Genomic DNA, 20,299 nt, shown 5'->3' with positions numbered 1-20,299 from the left:
AACTTCAGACCGGTTGCTAGTAGGAATGATAGAGCGTTAGATGAACTCCAACCATCCCCTAGCCACGGGTTTAAGGTCAAGCTTTCTTAGATGAACCGGCTTGCCTCTTGAGTCTATCTTCCATTGAGCGCCTTCCATATAAATGTCCTTAAGGACTTGGTCCAACCTTTGATTAAAGTTGACCCTTCTAGTGAAAGGGTGAGGATCTCCTAGTTGACCCTTCTAGTGAAAGGGTGAGGATCTCCTTGCATCATTTTCTGGACTGAAATCCAAGTAATTCCCCCGAACCATTGTGAGCCAATTCTTTGGGTTCGGGTTCACACTTTGGTCATGGTTCTTAGTGATCCATGCATTAGCATAGAACTCTTGAACCATTAAGATCCAGACTTGTTGAATGGGGTTGGTGAGAATTTCCCAACCTCTTCTTCGAATCTCATGTCGGATCTCTGGATATTCACTCTTTTTGAGCTTGAAGAAGACCTCGGGGATCACCTTTTTCTTGGCCACAACTTCATAGAAGTGGTCTTGATGGACCTTTGAGATGAACCTCTCCATCTCCCATGACTCGAAGGTGGAAGCAATTGTCTTCCCTTTCCTCTTTCTAGAGGTTTCTCCGACCTTAGGTACCATTAGTGGTTATAGAAAACAAAAAGCTTTAGCTTTTCCCACACCAAACTTAGAATGGTTGCTCGTCCTCGAGCAAAAAAAGGAAGAAAGAAAGGAGTAGAAGAAGAAGAAATGGAGGAGATGGAGGGGGTGTGAATCTGGCCAAGGGGGTAGTAGTGTGTATGTTGTGTGAAGATGAAGGTGGTAAGGAGGGGTATTTATAGGGTAAGGGAGAAAGGGTAGCCGTGTATGAGGGGTTGGGTTTGGGAGGGAAATGGTTTGAATTTGAATGGTGAGGTAGCTGGGGTTTAATGATGGATGGATGTGAGTGGTGAAGAGGTTGTGGGGAAGAGGGTAGGATTTGATAGGTGAGGGGTGTTTAGGGAAGAGGTTTTGATGGGATTGGTCAAGGGTATTTGGGAAAGAGTGTTATGGAAAGGTGTGAAGAGGAGAGAAGAAGAGATGGGGTAGGTGGGGATCCTGTGGGGTCCACAGATCTTGAGGTGTCAAGGAATTTGAGTCCCTGCACCATTCTGGCATTCAATCGTCCATTCTTTGCCAATTCTATCATTTAACGCCAGCTTTGCTACCTTTCCTGGCGTTAAACGCCACTCTGCTGCCCATTTCTGGCGTTAAATGCCAGCCAGATGCCCATTTCTGGTGTTTAACGCCAACCAGATGCCAGACAGCCCTTTCTGGCGTTAAACGCCCAGAGTGCTGCCCGTTCTGGCATTTAACACCCAGAATGCTACCAAGCTGGGCATTAAACACCCATTCTACTATCCTTACTGGCGTTTAAACGCCAGTAAGCCTATCCTCCAGGGTGTGCTATTTTTTATGCTATTTTTTCATTCTGTTTTTGATTTTTTATTTGTTTTTGTGACTTTACATGATCATCAACCTAAAGAAAACATAAAATAACAATAGAAAATAAATAAATATAATTAAATAATATTGAGTTGCCTCCCAATAAGCGCTTCTTTAATGTCAATAGCTTGACAGTGAGCTCTTAGAGAGCTTCACAGAGGTTTAGAGCTTAATGGTGGCCTCCCAACACCAAACATAGAAGTTGAGTGTGGGGACTCTTTTTGACTGTGTATTGAGAGAAGCTTTTCATGGTTCCTCTCCATGGTTACAGAAGAAGATCCTTGAGCCTTAAACACAAGGTGGTCCTTATTCAATTGAAGGACTAACTCTCCTCTGTCCACATCAATCACAGCTCTTGTTGTGGCTAGGAAGGGTCTTCCAAGGATGATGGAGTCATCTTCATCCTTCCCAGTGTCTAGGATTATAAAATCAGCAGGGATGTACAGGCCTTCAACCTTCACCAAGACATCCTCTACAAGTCCATAAGCCTGTTTCCTTGAATTGTCTGCCATCTCTAGTGAGATTCTTGCAGCTTGCACCTCAAAGATCCCTAGTTTCTCCATTACAGAGAGGGGCATGAGGTTTATCCCTAACCCCAGGTCACACAGAGCCTTCTCAAAGGTTATGGTGCCTATGGTACAAGGTATTAAGAACTTTCCAGGATCCTGTTTCTTCTTAGGTAGTTTCAGTTGAACCAGATCATTTAGTTCATTGATGAGCAATTGGGGTTCATCCTCCCAAGTCTCATTACCAAATAACTTGGCATTCAGCTTCATGATTGCTCCTAGATATTGAGCAACTTGCTCTTCAATAATATCTTCATCCTCTTCAGAGGAAGAATACTCATCAGAGCTCATAAATGGCAGCAGTAAGTTCAGTGGAATCTCTATGGTCTCTATATGAGTCTCAGATTCCTTGGGTTCCTCATTAGGGAACTCCTTGGAGGCCAGTTGACATCCATTGAGTTATTCCTCACTGGGAATCACTGCCTTTCCTTCCTCTACAGGTTCGGCCATGTTGGTTATATTTATGGCCTTGCACTCTCTTTTTGGATTCTCTTCTGTATTGCTTGGGAGAGTACTAGGAGGGATTTCAGTAACTCTTTTACTCAGCTGACCCACTTGTGCCTCCAGATTTCTAATGGAGGACCTTGCTTTAGTCATAAAACTGAGAGTGGTCTTAGATAGATCAGAGACTACAGTTGCTAAGTCAGAGTGGCTCTGCTTAAAATTCTCTGTCTGTTGCTGAGAAGATGATGGAAAAGGTTTGCTATTGCCAAACCTATTTCTCCCACCATTATTGTTATTGAAGCCTTGATTAGGCTTCTATTGATCCTTCCATAAGAAATTTAGATGATTCTTCCATAAAGGATTATAGGTGTTTCCATAGGATTCTCCCATGTAATTCACCTCTTCCATTGCAGGATTCTCAGGGTCATAGGCTTTCTCTTCAGAGGAAGCTTCCTTAGTACTGCCTGCTACAGCTTGCATTTCAGACAGACTCTGAAAAATCATATTGACTTGCTGAGTCAATATTTTGTTCTGAGCTAATATTGCATTCAGAGTATCAATCTCAAGAACTCCTTTCTTCTAAGTTGTCCCATTATTCACAGGATTCCTTTCAGAAGTGTACATGAACAGGTTATTTGCAACCATTTCAATGAGTTTCTGGGCTTCTGTAGGCGTCTTCTTTAGATGAAGAGATCCTCCGGCAGAGTGGTCCAATGACATCTTGGACAATTCAGACAAACCATTATAGAATATGCATATGATGCTCCATTCTAAAAACATGTCAGAAGGACACCTTCTGATCAATTGCTTGTATCCTTCCCAAGCTTCATAGAGGGATTCACCTTCCTTCTGTTTGAAGGTTTGGACTTCCACTTTAAGCTTGCTCAACTTCTGAGGTGGAAAGAATTTGGCCAAGAAAGCATTGACCAACTTTTTCCAAGAGTTCAGGCTATCTTTAGGTTGTGAATGCAACCATGTCCTGGCTCTGTCTCTTACAGTAAAGGGGAAAAGCATAAGTCTGTAGACCTCAGGATTAACCCCATTGGTCTTAACAGTGTCACAGATTTGCAAGAATTCAGCTAAGAACTGATGAGGATCTTCCAATGGAAGTCCATGAAACTTGCAATTCTACTGCATCAGAGAAACTAATTGAGGCTTAAGCTTAAAGTTGTTTGCTCCAATTGCAGGAATTGAGATGCTCCTTCCACAGAAGTCAGAAGAGGGTGCAATAAAGTCACCAAGCATCTTCCTTGCATCTCCACCATTATTGTTTGGTTTGGCCATCTTTTCTTCTTTTTCAAAAAATTCTGTCAGGTCCTCTCCAGAGTATTGTGCTTTAGCTTCTCTTAGCTTCCTCCTTAGAGTCCTTTCAGCTTCCGGATCAGCTTCAATAAGAATGTTCTTATCCTTACTCCTGCTCATATAAAAAAGAAGAGAACAGAAAAGAAGAGGAGTCCTCTATGTCACAGTATAGAGATTCTTTTATGTGAGTAGAAGAATAGAAGAGTAGAATGAAGAAGAGAGAAGATGAAGAATTCGAACACAGAGAGGGAGAAAGGGTTCGAATTATAAGAAGAAGAGAAATGTTAATAAATAAATAAATAAATAGAAAGAGATGGGAGAGAGAGAGAGAGAGAATTCGAATTTTAAATTAAAATAAAAGAAAAATATTTTTGTTTTTATTTTAATTATTGGTTAGAATTCGAAAATTAAGAGAAGAAACAAAATAAAATTTGAAAAATAAATAAATTAATTAATTAAAAGAATTTTTGAAAAAGTGGTTAGTGATTTTTTTGAAAACCGGAGAGAGAAAAGTAGTTAGGTGGTTTTGAAAAAGATATGATTGAAATAGAAAACTTTTAAAATCAAACAAAAAGTCAAGTAGTTAATTGAAAAAGATTTGAAAATCAATTTTGAAAAGATAGGGAATTAGAAAAGGATTTTAAAATTAAGTTTTGAAAGAGATATGATTGAAATCTTATTTTGAAAAAAATTGAAAAGGAAATAAAAAAGATTTGATTTTTGAAATTAAAGTTGATTACTTGACTAACAAGAAACAACTAAATTTTAAAACTTTTGACTAAATCAATTCAAAATTTCGAAATTTATGAGCAAAATAAGGAAAAGATATTTTTTTATTTTTGATTTTTTTTATGAGAGAGAAAAACACAAAAATGAAACAAAACATAAAAATTTAAGATCAAAATAAAAATGCATGCAAGAACACTTTGAATGTCAAGATGAACACTAAGAACACTTTGAATGTCAAGATGAACATCAAGAACATATTTTTTTGAAAATTTTTAAGAAAAGAAAGACATGCAAGACACCAAACTTAAAAATTTTTTAAACTATAGACACTAATAATTCAAGAATGCATATGAAAAACAAGAAAAGACACAAAACAAGAAAATTTAAAGATCAAACAAGAAAAATAAACAAGAACAACTTAAAGATAAAAAAAAGAACACATGCATGAGTTTTCAAAAATTTAAAAAAAAAAGTTAAAACATGCAATTGACACCAAACTTAAAATTTGACACAAGACTCAAACAAGAAACACAAAATATTTTTGTTTTTTATGGTTTTATTAATTTTTTTGTATTTTTCGAAAATTATTTTGGAAAAGAAAAATAAGAAACTCAAAATTTTTAATAATAATTTCAGGAATCATTCAATGTTAGTTTAAAGTTTCGGTCCAAAAGATTAGACATAGCCAATGGCCAGCCAAGCTTCAGCAGAGCATTACATACAACAGCCAAATTGATAGGAATCAAAAAGCTCCTGCAATGATAAGAGGAAGCCTCGGTCCAAAAGAATTTAGACATGGCTTGACAGCCAGACAGGCTTCAACAGATCATGATGAAACTCTAGAATTCATTCTTAAAAATTCTGAAGAACAAACTAAAATTTTTGTATATATATATATATATATATATATATATATTTGAATTTTTCGAAAATAAAAATCTTAAAAATAAAATAAAATTACCTAATCTGAGCAACAAGATGAATCGTCAGTTGTCCAAACTCGAACAATTCCCGGCAACGGCGCCAAAAACTTGGTGCGGGACGAAGTCGTGATCTCAACACTTTTCTTCACAATTCCGTGCAGCTGACCAGCAAGTGCACTGGGTCGTCCAAGTAATAAACCTTACGTGAGTAAGGGTCGATCCCACGGAGATTGTCGGCTTGAAGCAAGCTATGGTCATCCTTGTAAATCTCAGTCAGGTGGATTCAAATGTTTATGAGGTTTTGATAATTAAAATATAAATAAAATATAAAGTAAGATAGATATACTTATGTAATTCATTGGTGAAAATTTTAGATAAGTGTCTGGAGATGCTTTGTTGCTTCTGAACTTCTGCTTTCCTACTGCCTTCTTCCAACCATGCCTTACCTCCTTCCATGGCAAGCTGTATGATCCTCTCGGATGAAAATAAATCCATATGCGCTGTCACCGCACGGCTAATCATCTGTCGGTTCCCGCTAGCATCGGAATAGGACCATTGTCCTTTTGCCAAGGTTCTGAAAACCGAACCGGTCATCGAACAGCTCTAGCTACCGGTTCACTGGTTCATAGGTTCAACCGGTTTGATCGTGGTTGAACCGAAAAACCGTTTTATAATAAAATAAAAAACAAAATATAAATAAACACATTAAAACATAATTATAGTCTAATATAAATATACAATACACAAGTTAAAGATAGAAAATATTGTCTGTAGTTGAGTCAAAAAGTAAAACAAATTGATAGGTATTGCACAACAAACACAACAGGATCTGAAACAAAAACACAACAGCTGAAACAAAAAAAAACCAACACAGAGGAGGGGCAGCAAGTCGGCAGAGACCGAGAGCAGGGACGGTGCAACCAAACAATGAACAAAACTCAAAAAACTTTGAATCATTAACATAGTGCAAATTCAAGAAACTTTAATAAAATTTAACTATACAAACAGACAATAAAGCAGTAATAGAGTTATAAATCTAAAATTTATCATCAAATATAATCAGTGAGCAAAGCCAATCAATCAAGCATTGACTGGGCATTCGAGAAAAAGAAAGAATTAAAAAGAACATTTAAATCACAGCAACAACACAACAACACCAATTGAAACATTTAAAAAGAAAGCAACCAAAAAGATTATCTAAAAATCACCAAGGTTGAAAACAATAATTTGATCTCAACGAATTAAAAGCTAAGCTTCCAGGAAAGTAAAGAATACCGAAACCAAAGAACCTTCAATCACAGTTTAAACCAAAATTCAGAATCCCCTCAAGTTGAAGCAGCAAGCAACTTGAAAATCAAAGAACCAAAAAATAATTTTCAAATAAAAGATTCAGATCACCAATCCAAACCAGAAATAAAATCAAATTCCAATAACAAAGAAATCTAGAAGCATAGAACATAGCAGAGCAGATCTTGAGGAAGAGGGGGAACAGCACTGACCGGTGAAACAGAGCTGGCGCCGCGATGGTAACAAGTGAAGTAACAACAACAAAGTTCACAGCTTAACTAACAATAATTATTCATCCATACCTAAACATTACCAGCAATCCAATAATAATACAACAACAATACATACCTAAACATTACCAGCAATCCAATAACAATACAATCCAATCCAATTATTCAATTGAAACAGGCAAACAAGCAATAACAATCCATTCCAATAACAATACAATCCAATCTAATAACAATACAAAGTTCACAGTTCTGAATCAGTAACTTAGTTCAGTTGAAACAGGCAAACAATTATTCAATCAATTATTCAATCACTATATCACTAAATCAGTTCACACTTCACAGTTCACAAAAAAAAAAACAATTATTCAATCACTATATCACCATATCAGTTCACAGTTGAATGACTTGAATCAGAGTTCAGAGCTTCACTATTTCAGTAAATCATAAATTCAGAGTTGACAGAGTTTCACTATATCAGAGTTAACATAGCTTCATTATATCAGAGTTCAATCATAAATTCATAGTTAATAAAAAAATTACCTAGAGAACATACAAGAGACTGTGGTTACGGAGAGGGACAGAATCACTGAGAGGCAGAGACAGAGACACCGAGTGACCAAGGGAGACAGAGACACCAAGAGACACTGAGGGAGACAAAGCATGCAAGAGTGGTGGAGCAGACGGTGGCTTTGAAGGTTGAGATGGCTGCTGCTCGATGGAGGCTTCGAAGGTTGCGCGACAGAGCTCGAAGTTGAAGGCACCTTCAACGCTTCAACCGAACATGCAGTAGGCCAGTAGGGGGAGTGGGAGACAAACAGCGACGCCGAGTGGTGACTGGTCAAAGGAAGTGATTGCTCACCGGAGGTGACTGGTCGAAGCCTTGAAGGAGCTGACTGCGCGACGGAGGTGAATGCTCGACGGAGGTGCCTGTGCGACGGAGATGACTGCGCGACGGCGAACCCGTGTGGCCGTGTGAGCCGATGAAATCGTGATGGCGTTCTCTACTTCTCTCTGAAGCTAGATGAGAATGGTGAAGGTGAACTGTGAAAGTGAAAGTGTGAACTGTGAAGGGAATTGCCAAATTAGGGATTGATTCATTGATTTAGGGTTTCAGAGCTCCAAACGGCAGTGTTTTCCTGCGAAGCTCAAAAACCGGCCGGTTCACGGTTCGGTTCGACCGACCGGTTACTGGCCGGTTCACCGGTTCAACTCCAGTTTCCAGATTTCACGGTTTTCCTTATTGTTCGAACTGTCTTTGTGACTGGTTCACGGTTCGACCGGCCGATTCGAACCGGTTTTCAGAACATTGCCTTTTGCAAACTGTCACTGCACCCAACATTCGCAAGTTTGAAGCTCGTCATAGTCATCCCTTCCCAGATCTTACTCGGAATACCACAGACAAGGTTTAGACTTTCCGGATCTCAGGAATGCTGCCAATGGTTCTAGCCTATACCACGAAGATACTAATCTCACGGACTCGGTCCGTGAATTAGATATCCAAGAGAATATACTCCAGCTGTCATCCAATGACTATGTTGAACATCATGTAGATCACTTTGTGGTTGTCAGGCACGCGATCTTGGCTAAGCGAGTAACGAAGATTGGGTGATTGTCACGGGTCATCCCTTCACTCTGACTTAACTGAATTAAGAACAAGAGTATATCTTGGAGAAGAAGTAGGCGTGAATTGAAGGAAAAATAATAGTACTTGCATTAATTCATGAAGAACAGCAGAGCTCCACACCTTAATCTATGGGGTGTAGAAACTCCACCGTAGAAAATACATAAGTGAAAGGTCTAGGTATGGCCGTGAGGCCAGCCTCTCCAAATGTAAAATATGGCAAAAAGCTCTATCAAAGATGTAAAATAAATCTCTAAAAGTAGTTTTTATACTAAACTAGTAACCTAGGGTTACAGAAAATGAATAACTAAGTGCAGGTAGTGCAGAAATTCCACTTCAGGGGCCCACTTGGTGTGTGCTTAGGCTGAGCATTGAATCCTTTTCGTGCTTAGGCTGTTCCTGGAGTTAAACGCCAGCTTTGGTGCCAGTCTGGGCGTTTAACTCCAATTCTGGTGCCAGTTTGGGCGTTTTACGCCAAGATGTTTTAGGCTGACTTTGAACGCCAGTTTGGGCAATCAAATCTCGGGCAAAGTATAGACTATTATATATTGCTGGAAAGCCCAGAATGTCTACTTTCCAACGCAATTGAGAGAGTGCCAATTGAGCTTTTGTAGCTCCAGAAAATTCACTTCGAGTGCAGGGAGGTCAGAATCCAACAGTATCTGCAGTCCTTTCTCAGCCTCTGAATCAGATTTTTGCTCAGGTCCCTCAATTTCAGCCAAAAAATACATGAAATCACAGAAAAATACACAAACTCATAGTAAAGTCTAGAAATGTGATTTTTTCATAAAAACTAATAAAAATATAATAAAAAGTAACTAAAACATACTAAAAACTATGTAAAAATAATGCCAAAAGGGTATAAATTATTCGCTCATCACTCCACCATGGTAAACTCTTTCTATTCTCTTGTATATACATAATTGATGAATGAATTAAGTTTCCATTATTAGGTAATTTCTTGCTTTGATATTACCCTTGTATATATTGTCTTATGTGTTAGTTTGTTTGGTTAGATTTATCCTTTGAGTTGTAGGTTTAGTTGTTTTGAATTTTATCTTTGTTTAAATTGAAATTTTGTTTGAATTGCATAGTAGAGTGTTTGAAAAAATTTTCAAAAAAGATAAGGATTTTTGTTAGATTTTAATTTTGGTTGGTTTTAAGAATGTATATAGTGGTTGGGATAGTTTTGTTCTATTTTTATGCTTCTTAAAAAAAAGTCCCCTCATACGTACGCGTGCCCACGGATATGCGTGACCCCCCTGAATTTGAGTATGCCAGGATCGTGCGTGGACTGTGCCATCTTACGGTCCAGACAGTGAGTTGTGCACGTGGTGTGTGGGAACTGTGCGTCTAGTACAATTTCTTCCCACGAGTACGCGTGACCCACGCGTACGCATCACCTTCTATTTCCCCCTTTTCACACACTATGCGTGCCAGACGCGTCGCATCCCATTTCTGTCTCGCACGCGTACGCGTGACTTCCCCTGTCTCATACACTCTTATTTTCTTCTCTTCTCTTCTCTCCATTTCTTTTCTTCTTTTTTTTTCTCTTCTCTTCTTTCCTTCTTCCAATCATCATCCACCACCACCATTTACCATCCACCATCATCTTCTTTAGTTAGTTAATTAGTTAGTTAGTTAGTTAGTTAGTTAGTTTAATTTTCTGTTTTAGGTGATAAGTGTTGGATTATTGATTTGATTTGCTATTTCTTGATGATGAATTTATTCATTGTTTGATTCTTCTATTAAGGTTATAATTTTTTGCTTGGTATTGAATTCATCGTGCTTAGTTTTGTGCATACCAAGTGCATGAGAATTGCCTTCAAAGCATTATAAATCTTTTGAATTGCATGTTTTGGCCACCATGTAATTTGAATTCTTTACTTTGACTAGGAAATTTCTTGATGTTGGATCAAGTGCATTTACCTTAGTGCATTGTGTTGCTTGATCATATGCATCCATATGTTATGCTTATGCCTTAATGACATGTTAATCCTTCATTGTCCAATTATGTGCTCTACACATACTTGAAACTATTCATTTTGGCATTGTAAAATCCTACCACACAAAGCCTTATGCTTAAGTCATAAAACAGAGGTGGCGAGGTATTACGACCTCTAAAAATAAAATTTAGTATATATAGTTATGTGCAGAATGTTTATAACTAGGAGCCTTTGCAGAAAAAGTGGTAAAACAAAATCGTTAAATTGAAAAGTGCAACACTCCGATTGATAACGTAATGAAACAAATAAAGGATAAACTAACGCGAGTATATAAACAAGAGAGTGCCAAAGATATGAATATCAAAACTCAAGACCCGGTTTGCGAAGATAACCGGTCCGAGCATAGAAGTATACATACATACACACACATATATAAAGTAAGGAACCCAAAAGAACCCCAAAAGACAAGTTACAGAATCTGTTCTCCAAAACAACCTCTAAGAGGAGTCAAAACAGTATATATGTATATAGTAAAGATAATAAGTATCTAAGTAAGTACATAAAGTCTCCAGCATGCCTCAGTGAAGAGCCTCACGACCTGCATCTGAAAACCACAAAATCCGCATGGGTGAGAACCGGAGGTTCTCAGTATGGTAATAGTGCCCACATATCTAACATGTAATGTCCTGGGAAAGCTGAAGGCAATTCTAGAACTCCCAACAGATAATCAAAGCTTATATACAGACTAAACCATAAAAGAACAGGCAACTAGATACAGATCTTCAGTCTAACTAACACTCCTATTTCCAAATCCTTCGAACCTCCCAACCGCCAGTAGTAATTTGATATCGCAAACACAATTATATCAACAAGGAATTGCACAAATAGGAAGCAGATACGGCAATTAGACAGTTAGTAAGTATTATGCAGTCAATTAGGCATTCCAAAAAATTCACATATAATGCATATGATGTAAGCCTGTCCTAGTGGCTGATGAGTCTCATCTGTCGGTTATAAAGCCAACCCGATAAGTCCTGGTAGCTAACCATTGGACTGTCCCTCTGTTGTGCATCTCCAACTCGAGTAATTCTCAATCATAAACATAATCATAATCATAATCATACAACACCCACACTGGTGTTTATCCACGGGGGCGAGCTCATCCGGAACTTTCACAGTGTCCTGCCACACTTACGACGTAGGGTCAGTAGAGTATCGAGTCTCAACCTAGAGCACGTGGCTAGTCATTGCTTTCATCCAGGGAAACTCGTATCTCAGATAATCATTTCACATTCACCCATAACATTCTATAATCATTCATCGTGACTATACCATCACTTATACATCACATAGTTGCACATTTTATACATCACTCATCATAACCCAGGGCAAGTGGGGCGAAACCAAAACCCTTGCGTCCACCCAGGGAGCCTCTATACTAACCAACCTGGAGCAAGTGGGGCACAACCACAACCCTTGCATCTACCCAGGAGATACGTTCTCATATGCCTAGAAGGAACCAAGGAGGGGATCCTAACCTCCCACCATCTCGTTAGGGGCAATTTTACAATACCAGGAAGAACAAGGAAGGGGATCCTCACCTTCCTTTATCTCTCTGGGGTCGCACTTTCGAGAAAGAGAGCTCAAGATAAAACAATCATTCAAAGTCATATTTTCATTTCCAGCCATAAATCAATATTTATCATAGCCATCCGGCTCATAACATAACGCATAACCAACCGATAATTATTATTAAATACAGCCCTTTGGTTCATGGCATACACCGCACTTCCATTATCACCCTTAGTAACTCATACAATCAACATTAATCATAATTCATCATTAACTCTCTGTAACACCCTAATTAGCCTAAGCTTTACCTCACATCGTAAAGCAAAAGTTAATCAAAGGTTACGACAGTTCTAAGCTCATACGTATAATATATATAAAAAGAATTAATATAAACTAGAAGCCCGATGAAGGATATAGCTCAAAAACAGGATTTAAAAATTGCAAAACGTACTAATGAAGCTTCTAACTTAAAGCACAAGATATAGATAAGACATAGCAAAAGATAGTAGTATAATGTCATAAGAATCTAGCCATGGGTCGCGGAGTTTAAGCCGGCAAGCCATATACAGACTATACAGAAACTAGACAGTAAAAAGAACTTATACAAGTTTTGTTCTCTCAACATATGCCTCTAGGCTAAAGCAAAATACAAAAGTGAGAGATATATAAACAGAATAAATCAAAATACTCCAAAAGAATCCAAGATCCTCCGCTTCTGTCACCATCCAAGCAACTCACCGAGGTGGGTTGCACCTGCATCTGAAAAACACAACAGAAATATGGTATGAGAACCGGAGGTTCTCAGTATGGTAACAGTGCCCAGTGATGTAGGATATAAGACCCCAGGACGCCAAAGGCAGTCCTAGACTTCATATCCATCACAAGATTTCAACTTAAGGCATAACTAAAACAACAAGGCATATATATATAAATCTTAGCATAAATAAACCGGGTAATCTATCTTAGGGTATTTCTATTCTAACTAAACACCGCTGTCCTACAGCCTTCACCAACCTATCCTCCATGCGATCCCATCGCCACCGCCTTCCGAACCTTCTCAATCCCAGTAGAAATCATAATTAATTACAATGCAAGTAAAACACAAGTAGAAGCATAAAAGGCAAGTAATTCAAGTAAGCAAATAGGCATGTTATACAAATAGGCAAGCCAGTACATGTAGTCAAAGCATACAAACAGATAGAAAATGCATATGATGAATGCCTGCCCTATTTGCTATGATATCACATTGTCGGTTCAACTGCCAACCCAACACATCTCCATGGAAATGTCGCCCTTCGGAATCATCATTGGGAACCCCTGAGATATAATGCTCGGATCACTGTCCAGGGTTTTGCGCCTGCACGCTCTATTGATCCGAAGGGATGCGAGCAGGATACTCTTACCATAGACCTCACATCTCAACGCAAGCAGGACGAACCACTGCCCTTACGCTGCCGCCACTACCTTGATAGGCAGGATCCAACTGCCGTCCCTGCCAGGCGCATAGTGTCTCATAATCTCAATTTAAAATAGTAGTTTAGTGGTTTTTCATAAAACATTTTCAATACAGCAATGATTCATCATTGCACATTCGAGTCCTCGACTCATCTCAACCACTGTCACATCAACATTTCCATTTCCGAGTCCTCGACTCATCACAACTACTGTCAATTCACATTTCTATTCCGAACTCAACAGTTCATCAGTTTTCATTTCACATATTAGTCTACCTTCACACGCCATCAAACCATCCTCAGTACACCCGAAACCTAAGCCTCCATTTGCTAATTTTTTATAATACTCATCAACTAAAACCCTTAGGTTAATTCGCATGTTCTCATGCCCAAAATTATGTCTAAAAGCCTTAAAATGGTGTCATATAAGCTTACAATCTTGTTGGGAAGGTGAAATAGTTGAAAACAAAACTTAAATTTGAGAAACAGGGCGTGTGCGTACGCACAGGGGTGTGCGCGCGCACGCCCTAGAGAAGTTTTAAAACGTGTGCGTAAGCATAGAGGTGTGCGTACGCACAGGTACAAAAATTCACAATTTCTGTTCACTCGCACAAGCTGTGCGAGCGCCCTCAACAGAATGACCTTCCCAACGTGTGCATGTGCACAGGGCTGTGTGTACGCACAAGTTGCAATTCCTCATTGGGTATGTGCGCGCACAAGCTGTGCTAGCGCTCTGAACAGATTGCATGCCTCTGCGTGTGCAGACGCACAGATCTGTGCGTGCGCACAGTTAAAAATTTCGCAGAAGTGTGCGTGCGCACATACCAGAAATCACAAAACTCTGCAACTTTACAGAATTTCAGATCTTTACACCAATCTTTGAATGATCATAACTTCCTCTACAAAAATCCCAATCTTACAATCTTTATATCGATTTGAAGAGTTTTCTATAAGATTTAATTTTATACAATTTTCAACCAATTTTAAAAACCGAGACATAAGTTATGATCAGACAAAGTTCACTAAAAACCAACTTTTACCAAAAATTACAATTTACCAAATTTTCCAAAATCCTCAAACCACATCCAACCAAAACAATACCAAACTCCCATTTTCAACACAATCTACCCTCTTGGGTCACAATTTACCATTCATATCTAATTTTCCACCATACTTCATCATTTTCAATCTCAATTATCAAACATATACATCACAAACAATTTTCCCACCATCACATGCATCCATCCTCATTATATCACTATCAATCTCCATCATCAAAATCATTCATGATTTATGTTAAAACTCAATAATATTCATTCATCCAAACTCATAATACATCATATCTAAACATCATTAATCAACAACATTACCAATATTAATTCATCAAACCTCATTCAACCAATCAACATCAACAACCACATCAAATCAAACCTATCCTATAAGTTACTAGCCTAAGTGTCCATGAATATTATATACTACATAGAGGAAACCGAAACCATACCTTGGCCGATTCCATATATGAACTAAAACTCCAAATTTAGCACAACAATGATCACCAACAAGATTTCCAACACAATGCAAGCCACCAACAATCACCAAAGGCCTTCAAACTCACAATAATCAAACTATATACACATAAATCATCACAAATCAACCTAAGGCTCATTATAATTGAAATTTCACAAGGGTTCAAGACCTCTTACCTTTTCCAACAGCTTTGAAAGTCAAAATCCAATGCTAAGCAAGGATTAGAGTGAACCTAAACACCCAAAAATGATAAAACCTTACTTAATCAAAAGCCCTAAACTCAAAATTTTGAAGAGAGGAACTGAGAGGATTTCGAGATTTTCTTGCCATTTTCTTGTATGGGTCTTATAGAGCCCCTCACAAGGAACGCATAGCCGCAAACGGTATGGCGATCGGAGCTCTATAGCTCAAGATATGAGCTTGAGAAGATGAAGATGAATAGTGTCAATGGAGGGTTTTCTTCTTCTTCTCTTCTCAACTGTGTGGGTGTGTTTGTAAGTGTTTCATGGTGAAATTGGTTTACTTATGAACCTTTTATATGTTGGGCTTGGGTCCAACTTGGGCCCGGTCCAACCCGTTAGCGTTTTTAGCCTGTTTTGGCCCAATTTCGGGCCAAACCTTTTAAATTAACGCCCGGTTTTCGACTTCTATTATTTTTCTAAAGTTTTTTACTGTTTTCACTTTTTCTTGCACAGTACGGGGCAAACTTGAACCGGTTCAACCAGTTCGACTATCGATTCACAGTTTTTTGTGGTTTTTTACAGAAAAAAACATTTTCTAACTTAGAAAAGGCTACTGAGTCCAAAAATCACATTTAAATCCTCAAATTCTCATGCTAAATTTTCGGACACTATTTTGGGCAATATTAATTAACTGATTAGGCGGTTAATTTGTCGCGGTTCTTATATTCTCCCTACCAAATAATAAATTTTGCCCTCAAAATTTTGTGATTACCTGAGAAAAGCTCGGGGTAATCCTTTCGCATCTCGGACTCCAATTCCCAAGTATGCTCTTCAACTCCTGCTCACTCCCAAGCTACTTTAACCAACTGAACTTCTTTTCCTCGCAGCTTCTTCACACTAGTGTCATCAATATGCACCGGTGTTACTTGAAAAGTCAAATTCTTCCTCAACTCAACCGACCCAGGCTCTAACACATGAACCACATCCGACGTGTACTTACGGAGTTGTGACATGTGGAATACGTCATGCAAGTTAGACAGATGAGGTGGCAAGGCTACTTGATACGCCACCAGCCCGAATTGCCTTAGAATCTCAAATGTCCAATGAACCTCGGATTCAAATTCTTGGTCTTAATCGCTCTTCCGATCCCAGTTGTCGGTGTAACTCTTAGAAATATGTGCTCTCCCACTTCAAATTCTAACGGTTTCTGTCTCTGATCCGCGTAACTTTTCTGTCGACTCTAGGAAGTTAGAATTCTCTCTCGAATTTTCTTAATCTTTTCAGTAGTCTCAACTACCAAATCCGGACCCAAAACGCTCACTTCACCCGACTCATACCAACAAAGTGGAGATTGGCATTTCCATCCATACAAGGCTTCATACAGAGCCATCCCAATGCTCGCATGAAGCTATTGTTGTACGCAAATTTCACCAATGGCATGTAACGGTCCCAACTTCTGGGTTGATCCAATACACACGCTCTCAGCATATCTTCCAACGTCTGAATATTTCTTTTCGATTGTCCGTCAGTTTGCAGATAATATGCGGTACTGAGACATAGCTTCGTACCGAAAGCTCTTTGAAAAGCTCCCCAAAACCTTGATGTGAATTGGGGATCACGGTTCGACACTATGCTCGATGGTACACCATGAAACCTTACGATCTCCTTAATATACAACCTCGCCAACTCCTCCATTGAACAACTTATTCGGATAGGTAGAAAATGAGCGGATTTGGTTAAGCGATCCACGATCACCCAAACCGCATCAAATCCCGAACTAGTTCTCGGTAAACCGGTCACAAAGTTCATTGCGATTCCTTCCCACTTCCACTGAGGAATCTCAAGGGGCTGTAGCATTCCCGACGGTTTCTGATGCTCTATCTTCACTTTCTGACACATCAGCCACCTGGATACCACTGTAGCTACATCACCTTTCATTCCAGGCCGCCAGAACATCTTCTTTAAGTCATAATACATCTTCGTACTTCGAGGATGAATAGAAAACCCACTATTGTGAGCTTCCGATAACAAGTCTTCCCTCAAACTCCTGATATCTGGTATACAAATTCTCCCCTTATATCTCCACAACCCTTCGTCATCTTTGGTGAATTCTTCATGCCTCTTCCCACCAACTGGTTGAAATAATTGCTGAAGCTTTTGCTCATCTTGCTGAGCCTTCTGAATCTCTGTTTTAAAGGTACTCGAGATCTGCAAATGATTCAAGCAAGCTCTTCCGGCAACTTCACCAATGTCTAACTTAAGATCCACAAACTTATCCACTAGCTCTTCTTCCTTTATCCTCATCCAAGCTATTGTTATGGACTTCCGACTCAGAGCATCTGCTACCACATTCGCCTTTCCAGGGTGATAACTCAACTCAAAATCATAATCTTTAAGCAACTCCATCCACATTCTCTGGCGCATATTAAGCTCTTTCTGATCAAAGATGTACTTGAGACTCTTATGATCAGAAAAGACGCTAAACCTTACTCCGTACAAGTGGTGTCTCCAAATCTTTAAGGCAAACACAATTGCCGCCAATTCCAAATCATGAGTGGGGTACTTCACCTCATGCGGTCTCAGCTGACGTGATGCGTAAGCCACCACATTTTGGTGTTGCATCAACACGCAACCCAAACCCTTCAGTGACGCATCACAATATACTTCAAATGGTTAATGCGGTTCTGGCAAGATTAAAACAGGTGCTGAAGTTAACTTTTGCTTCAAAGTCTGAAAGCTTTCTTCACACTCCGACGTCCACACAAATGGCACCTCTTTCCTTGTTAATTTCATCATCGGTAGCGCAATCCGGGAAAATCCTTCAATAAATCTCCGGTAATATCCGGCTAAACCCAAGAAACTTCGGACTTCCATCACCGTCGTTGGTCTTTCCCATTCCATCACCGCTTCTACCTTAGAAGGATCTACCGCTATTTCCCCTTTGCTCACCACATGACCTAAGAACTTTACTTCCTCCTTCTAGAACTCACACTTCGACAACTTAGAATACAACTTCTGCTCCTTTAAGATTTGCAACACAATCCTCAAGTGTTCCTCATTCTCCTTTGTCGTCTTGGAATAAACTAAGATGTCGTCTATGAAAACCACCACGAATTTGTCCAAAACGGGACGAAAGACCTTGTTCATTTAATCCATAAAAACAGTAGGTGCATTCGTTAATCCAAAGGACATCACCGCAAACTCGTAGTGTCCATAGCGCATCCTAAATGCAGTTTTAGGGATATTATCCTCATTCACCCTTATTTGATGGTAACTGAATCTCAAATCGATTTTGGAAATCACCCCAACTCCTTGCAATTGATCCATCAAGTCATCTATCCTTAGCAGCGGGTACTTATTCTTCACAGTTACTTTGTTCAACTGTCGGTAGTCCACACACAGTCGCATCCCTCCATCCTTCTTTTTCACCAATAAAACTGTCGCTCCCTACGATGATACACTCAGTCGGATGAACCTCTTGTTCAAAAGCTCTTCCAACTGAGTCTTTAATTCAGCCAGCTCTATCGGAGCCATTCTATATGGCGCAATCGACACTAGTCCAGCTCCAGGCACCAATTCAATCCAAATTCAATCTCCCTTTGAGGTGAAAACTCAGGGATATCTTCCGGGAATACCTCCAAAAAGTCTCTAACCACCGGAATCTGATCTATGTTCTGGGCATCACCTAACACATTAGCAGTCAACAAGATATAACCTTGACACTCCTCCCCACTACAGTGCACCATTACAGAGTTCAAGTAATACCCGTCAGCTATCACTGCTCCATTTTCTCCTTTCGGCATAAACTGAATCAACCGTTCAAAACAATCCAACAAAACTCGGTTCTTCGACAGCAAATCAAACCCCAATATCATCTCCAACCCAACCATTGGTAAATAGATCAAATCATGCATGAAGTCTCTACCCTCAAACTTGAAACCTACTTGCCTACACCCTGACCTAGTCATAACTGTCTGATGCGGAGTATGTACATGCAAATCAAATGCTAACTCTGACACTTTCAAGCCTAGTTCCTCAACTTTAGCAAACAAAATAAACGAATGCGATGCTCCAGTATCATATAATGCAATTAAGATTTTATCACTAATTAGACATATACCTCTCATCAACAGATCTGCCTTAGAAGCATCCATGGCGTTCACAGCAAAAACTCGTCCCTGATGCTGACTCTGGCCCGCGTTCGGGTTCCTTCCACGGGTGCAATCCCTCGCAATGTGGCCAGGCAACCCACAGTTGAAGCAACCACCTAAACCAATCTTGCATGAGTCATATGGATGAAACACCCACAACGCACACAAGTCAAATCCATAGAAATCTTACTCTGATTTTCTCTCCCTTTGCCACGCTGAAACTGATCCTGAGTATTCTTTCTGAAGCCTCCTTGACCTTGAGGCGCATATCCTCCTCTCTTGAAAATTTGACCCCTCGGATGGAAATACTTGTCATGTCCCCGACTAGAACTCCCTCTGTGAGTCTCCTTGGATGAAGCTACCGTCTTGGCATACTCTTCCACCACTCTAGCCTTCTTCACCAAGTCGGAGAAGGTACGAATCTCCATAGGAGCCATAGCAGTCATACTGTTGTCCTTCAAGCCTCTTTGGTACTTGATACACTTCCAACTCTCGTAGGTCTCCGGGGCACATTGACATACCCTAGAAAACCTACAAAGCTCCTCAAACTTGCTTGTGTAGTCTGCCACTGACAAGGAACCTTGCTTCAGCTGCATAAGTTCCATCTCCTTCGCTTCTCTTGCAGACTCCGGAAATACTTCTTGAAGAAGGCCGTATGAGAAACATCCTACGGAACATCAGCGTTCTGAAGCTGTAGCAAGCGGCACTCTGCTTTCCACCAGTGCTGGGCCTCTCCCGCAACCTGATACGCGACAAATTCAACATATTGATTATTCGAAACGTGCTGCGCCTATAAAGCATGCTCCATGGCCTGAAACCAGTTGTCCGCTTCAGTAGGATTGGTTGATCCTCGAAAAATTGGTGGATGAACCTTGAAAAATGTTGCCAAGGT

The 20,299-nt window shown here is 39.6% G+C and overlaps 1 protein-coding gene across 1 annotated transcript; it reads right to left on the bottom strand.

Moving 5' to 3' along the window:
* Positions 1-18,810: 18,810 nt before the first annotated feature.
* LOC110265073 (uncharacterized) lies at positions 18,811-20,012 on the bottom strand. Its single transcript, XM_021107828.1, has 2 exons — positions 19,598-20,012; positions 18,811-19,523 (listed from the first exon to the last, which is right to left on the bottom strand). The coding sequence occupies exons 1-2, from the start codon at positions 20,010-20,012 to the stop codon at positions 18,811-18,813; spliced, it is 1,128 nt and encodes a 375-aa protein (XP_020963487.1).
* Positions 20,013-20,299: the final 287 nt, after the last annotated feature.

Source organism: Arachis ipaensis, chromosome B7, assembly GCF_059453495.1.
Source record: "Arachis ipaensis isolate K30076 ecotype BB chromosome B7, ASM5945349v1, whole genome shotgun sequence".
Classification (NCBI taxonomy): domain Eukaryota; kingdom Viridiplantae; phylum Streptophyta; class Magnoliopsida; order Fabales; family Fabaceae; genus Arachis; species Arachis ipaensis.
This window is presented reverse-complemented; position numbering and strand designations above follow the sequence as displayed.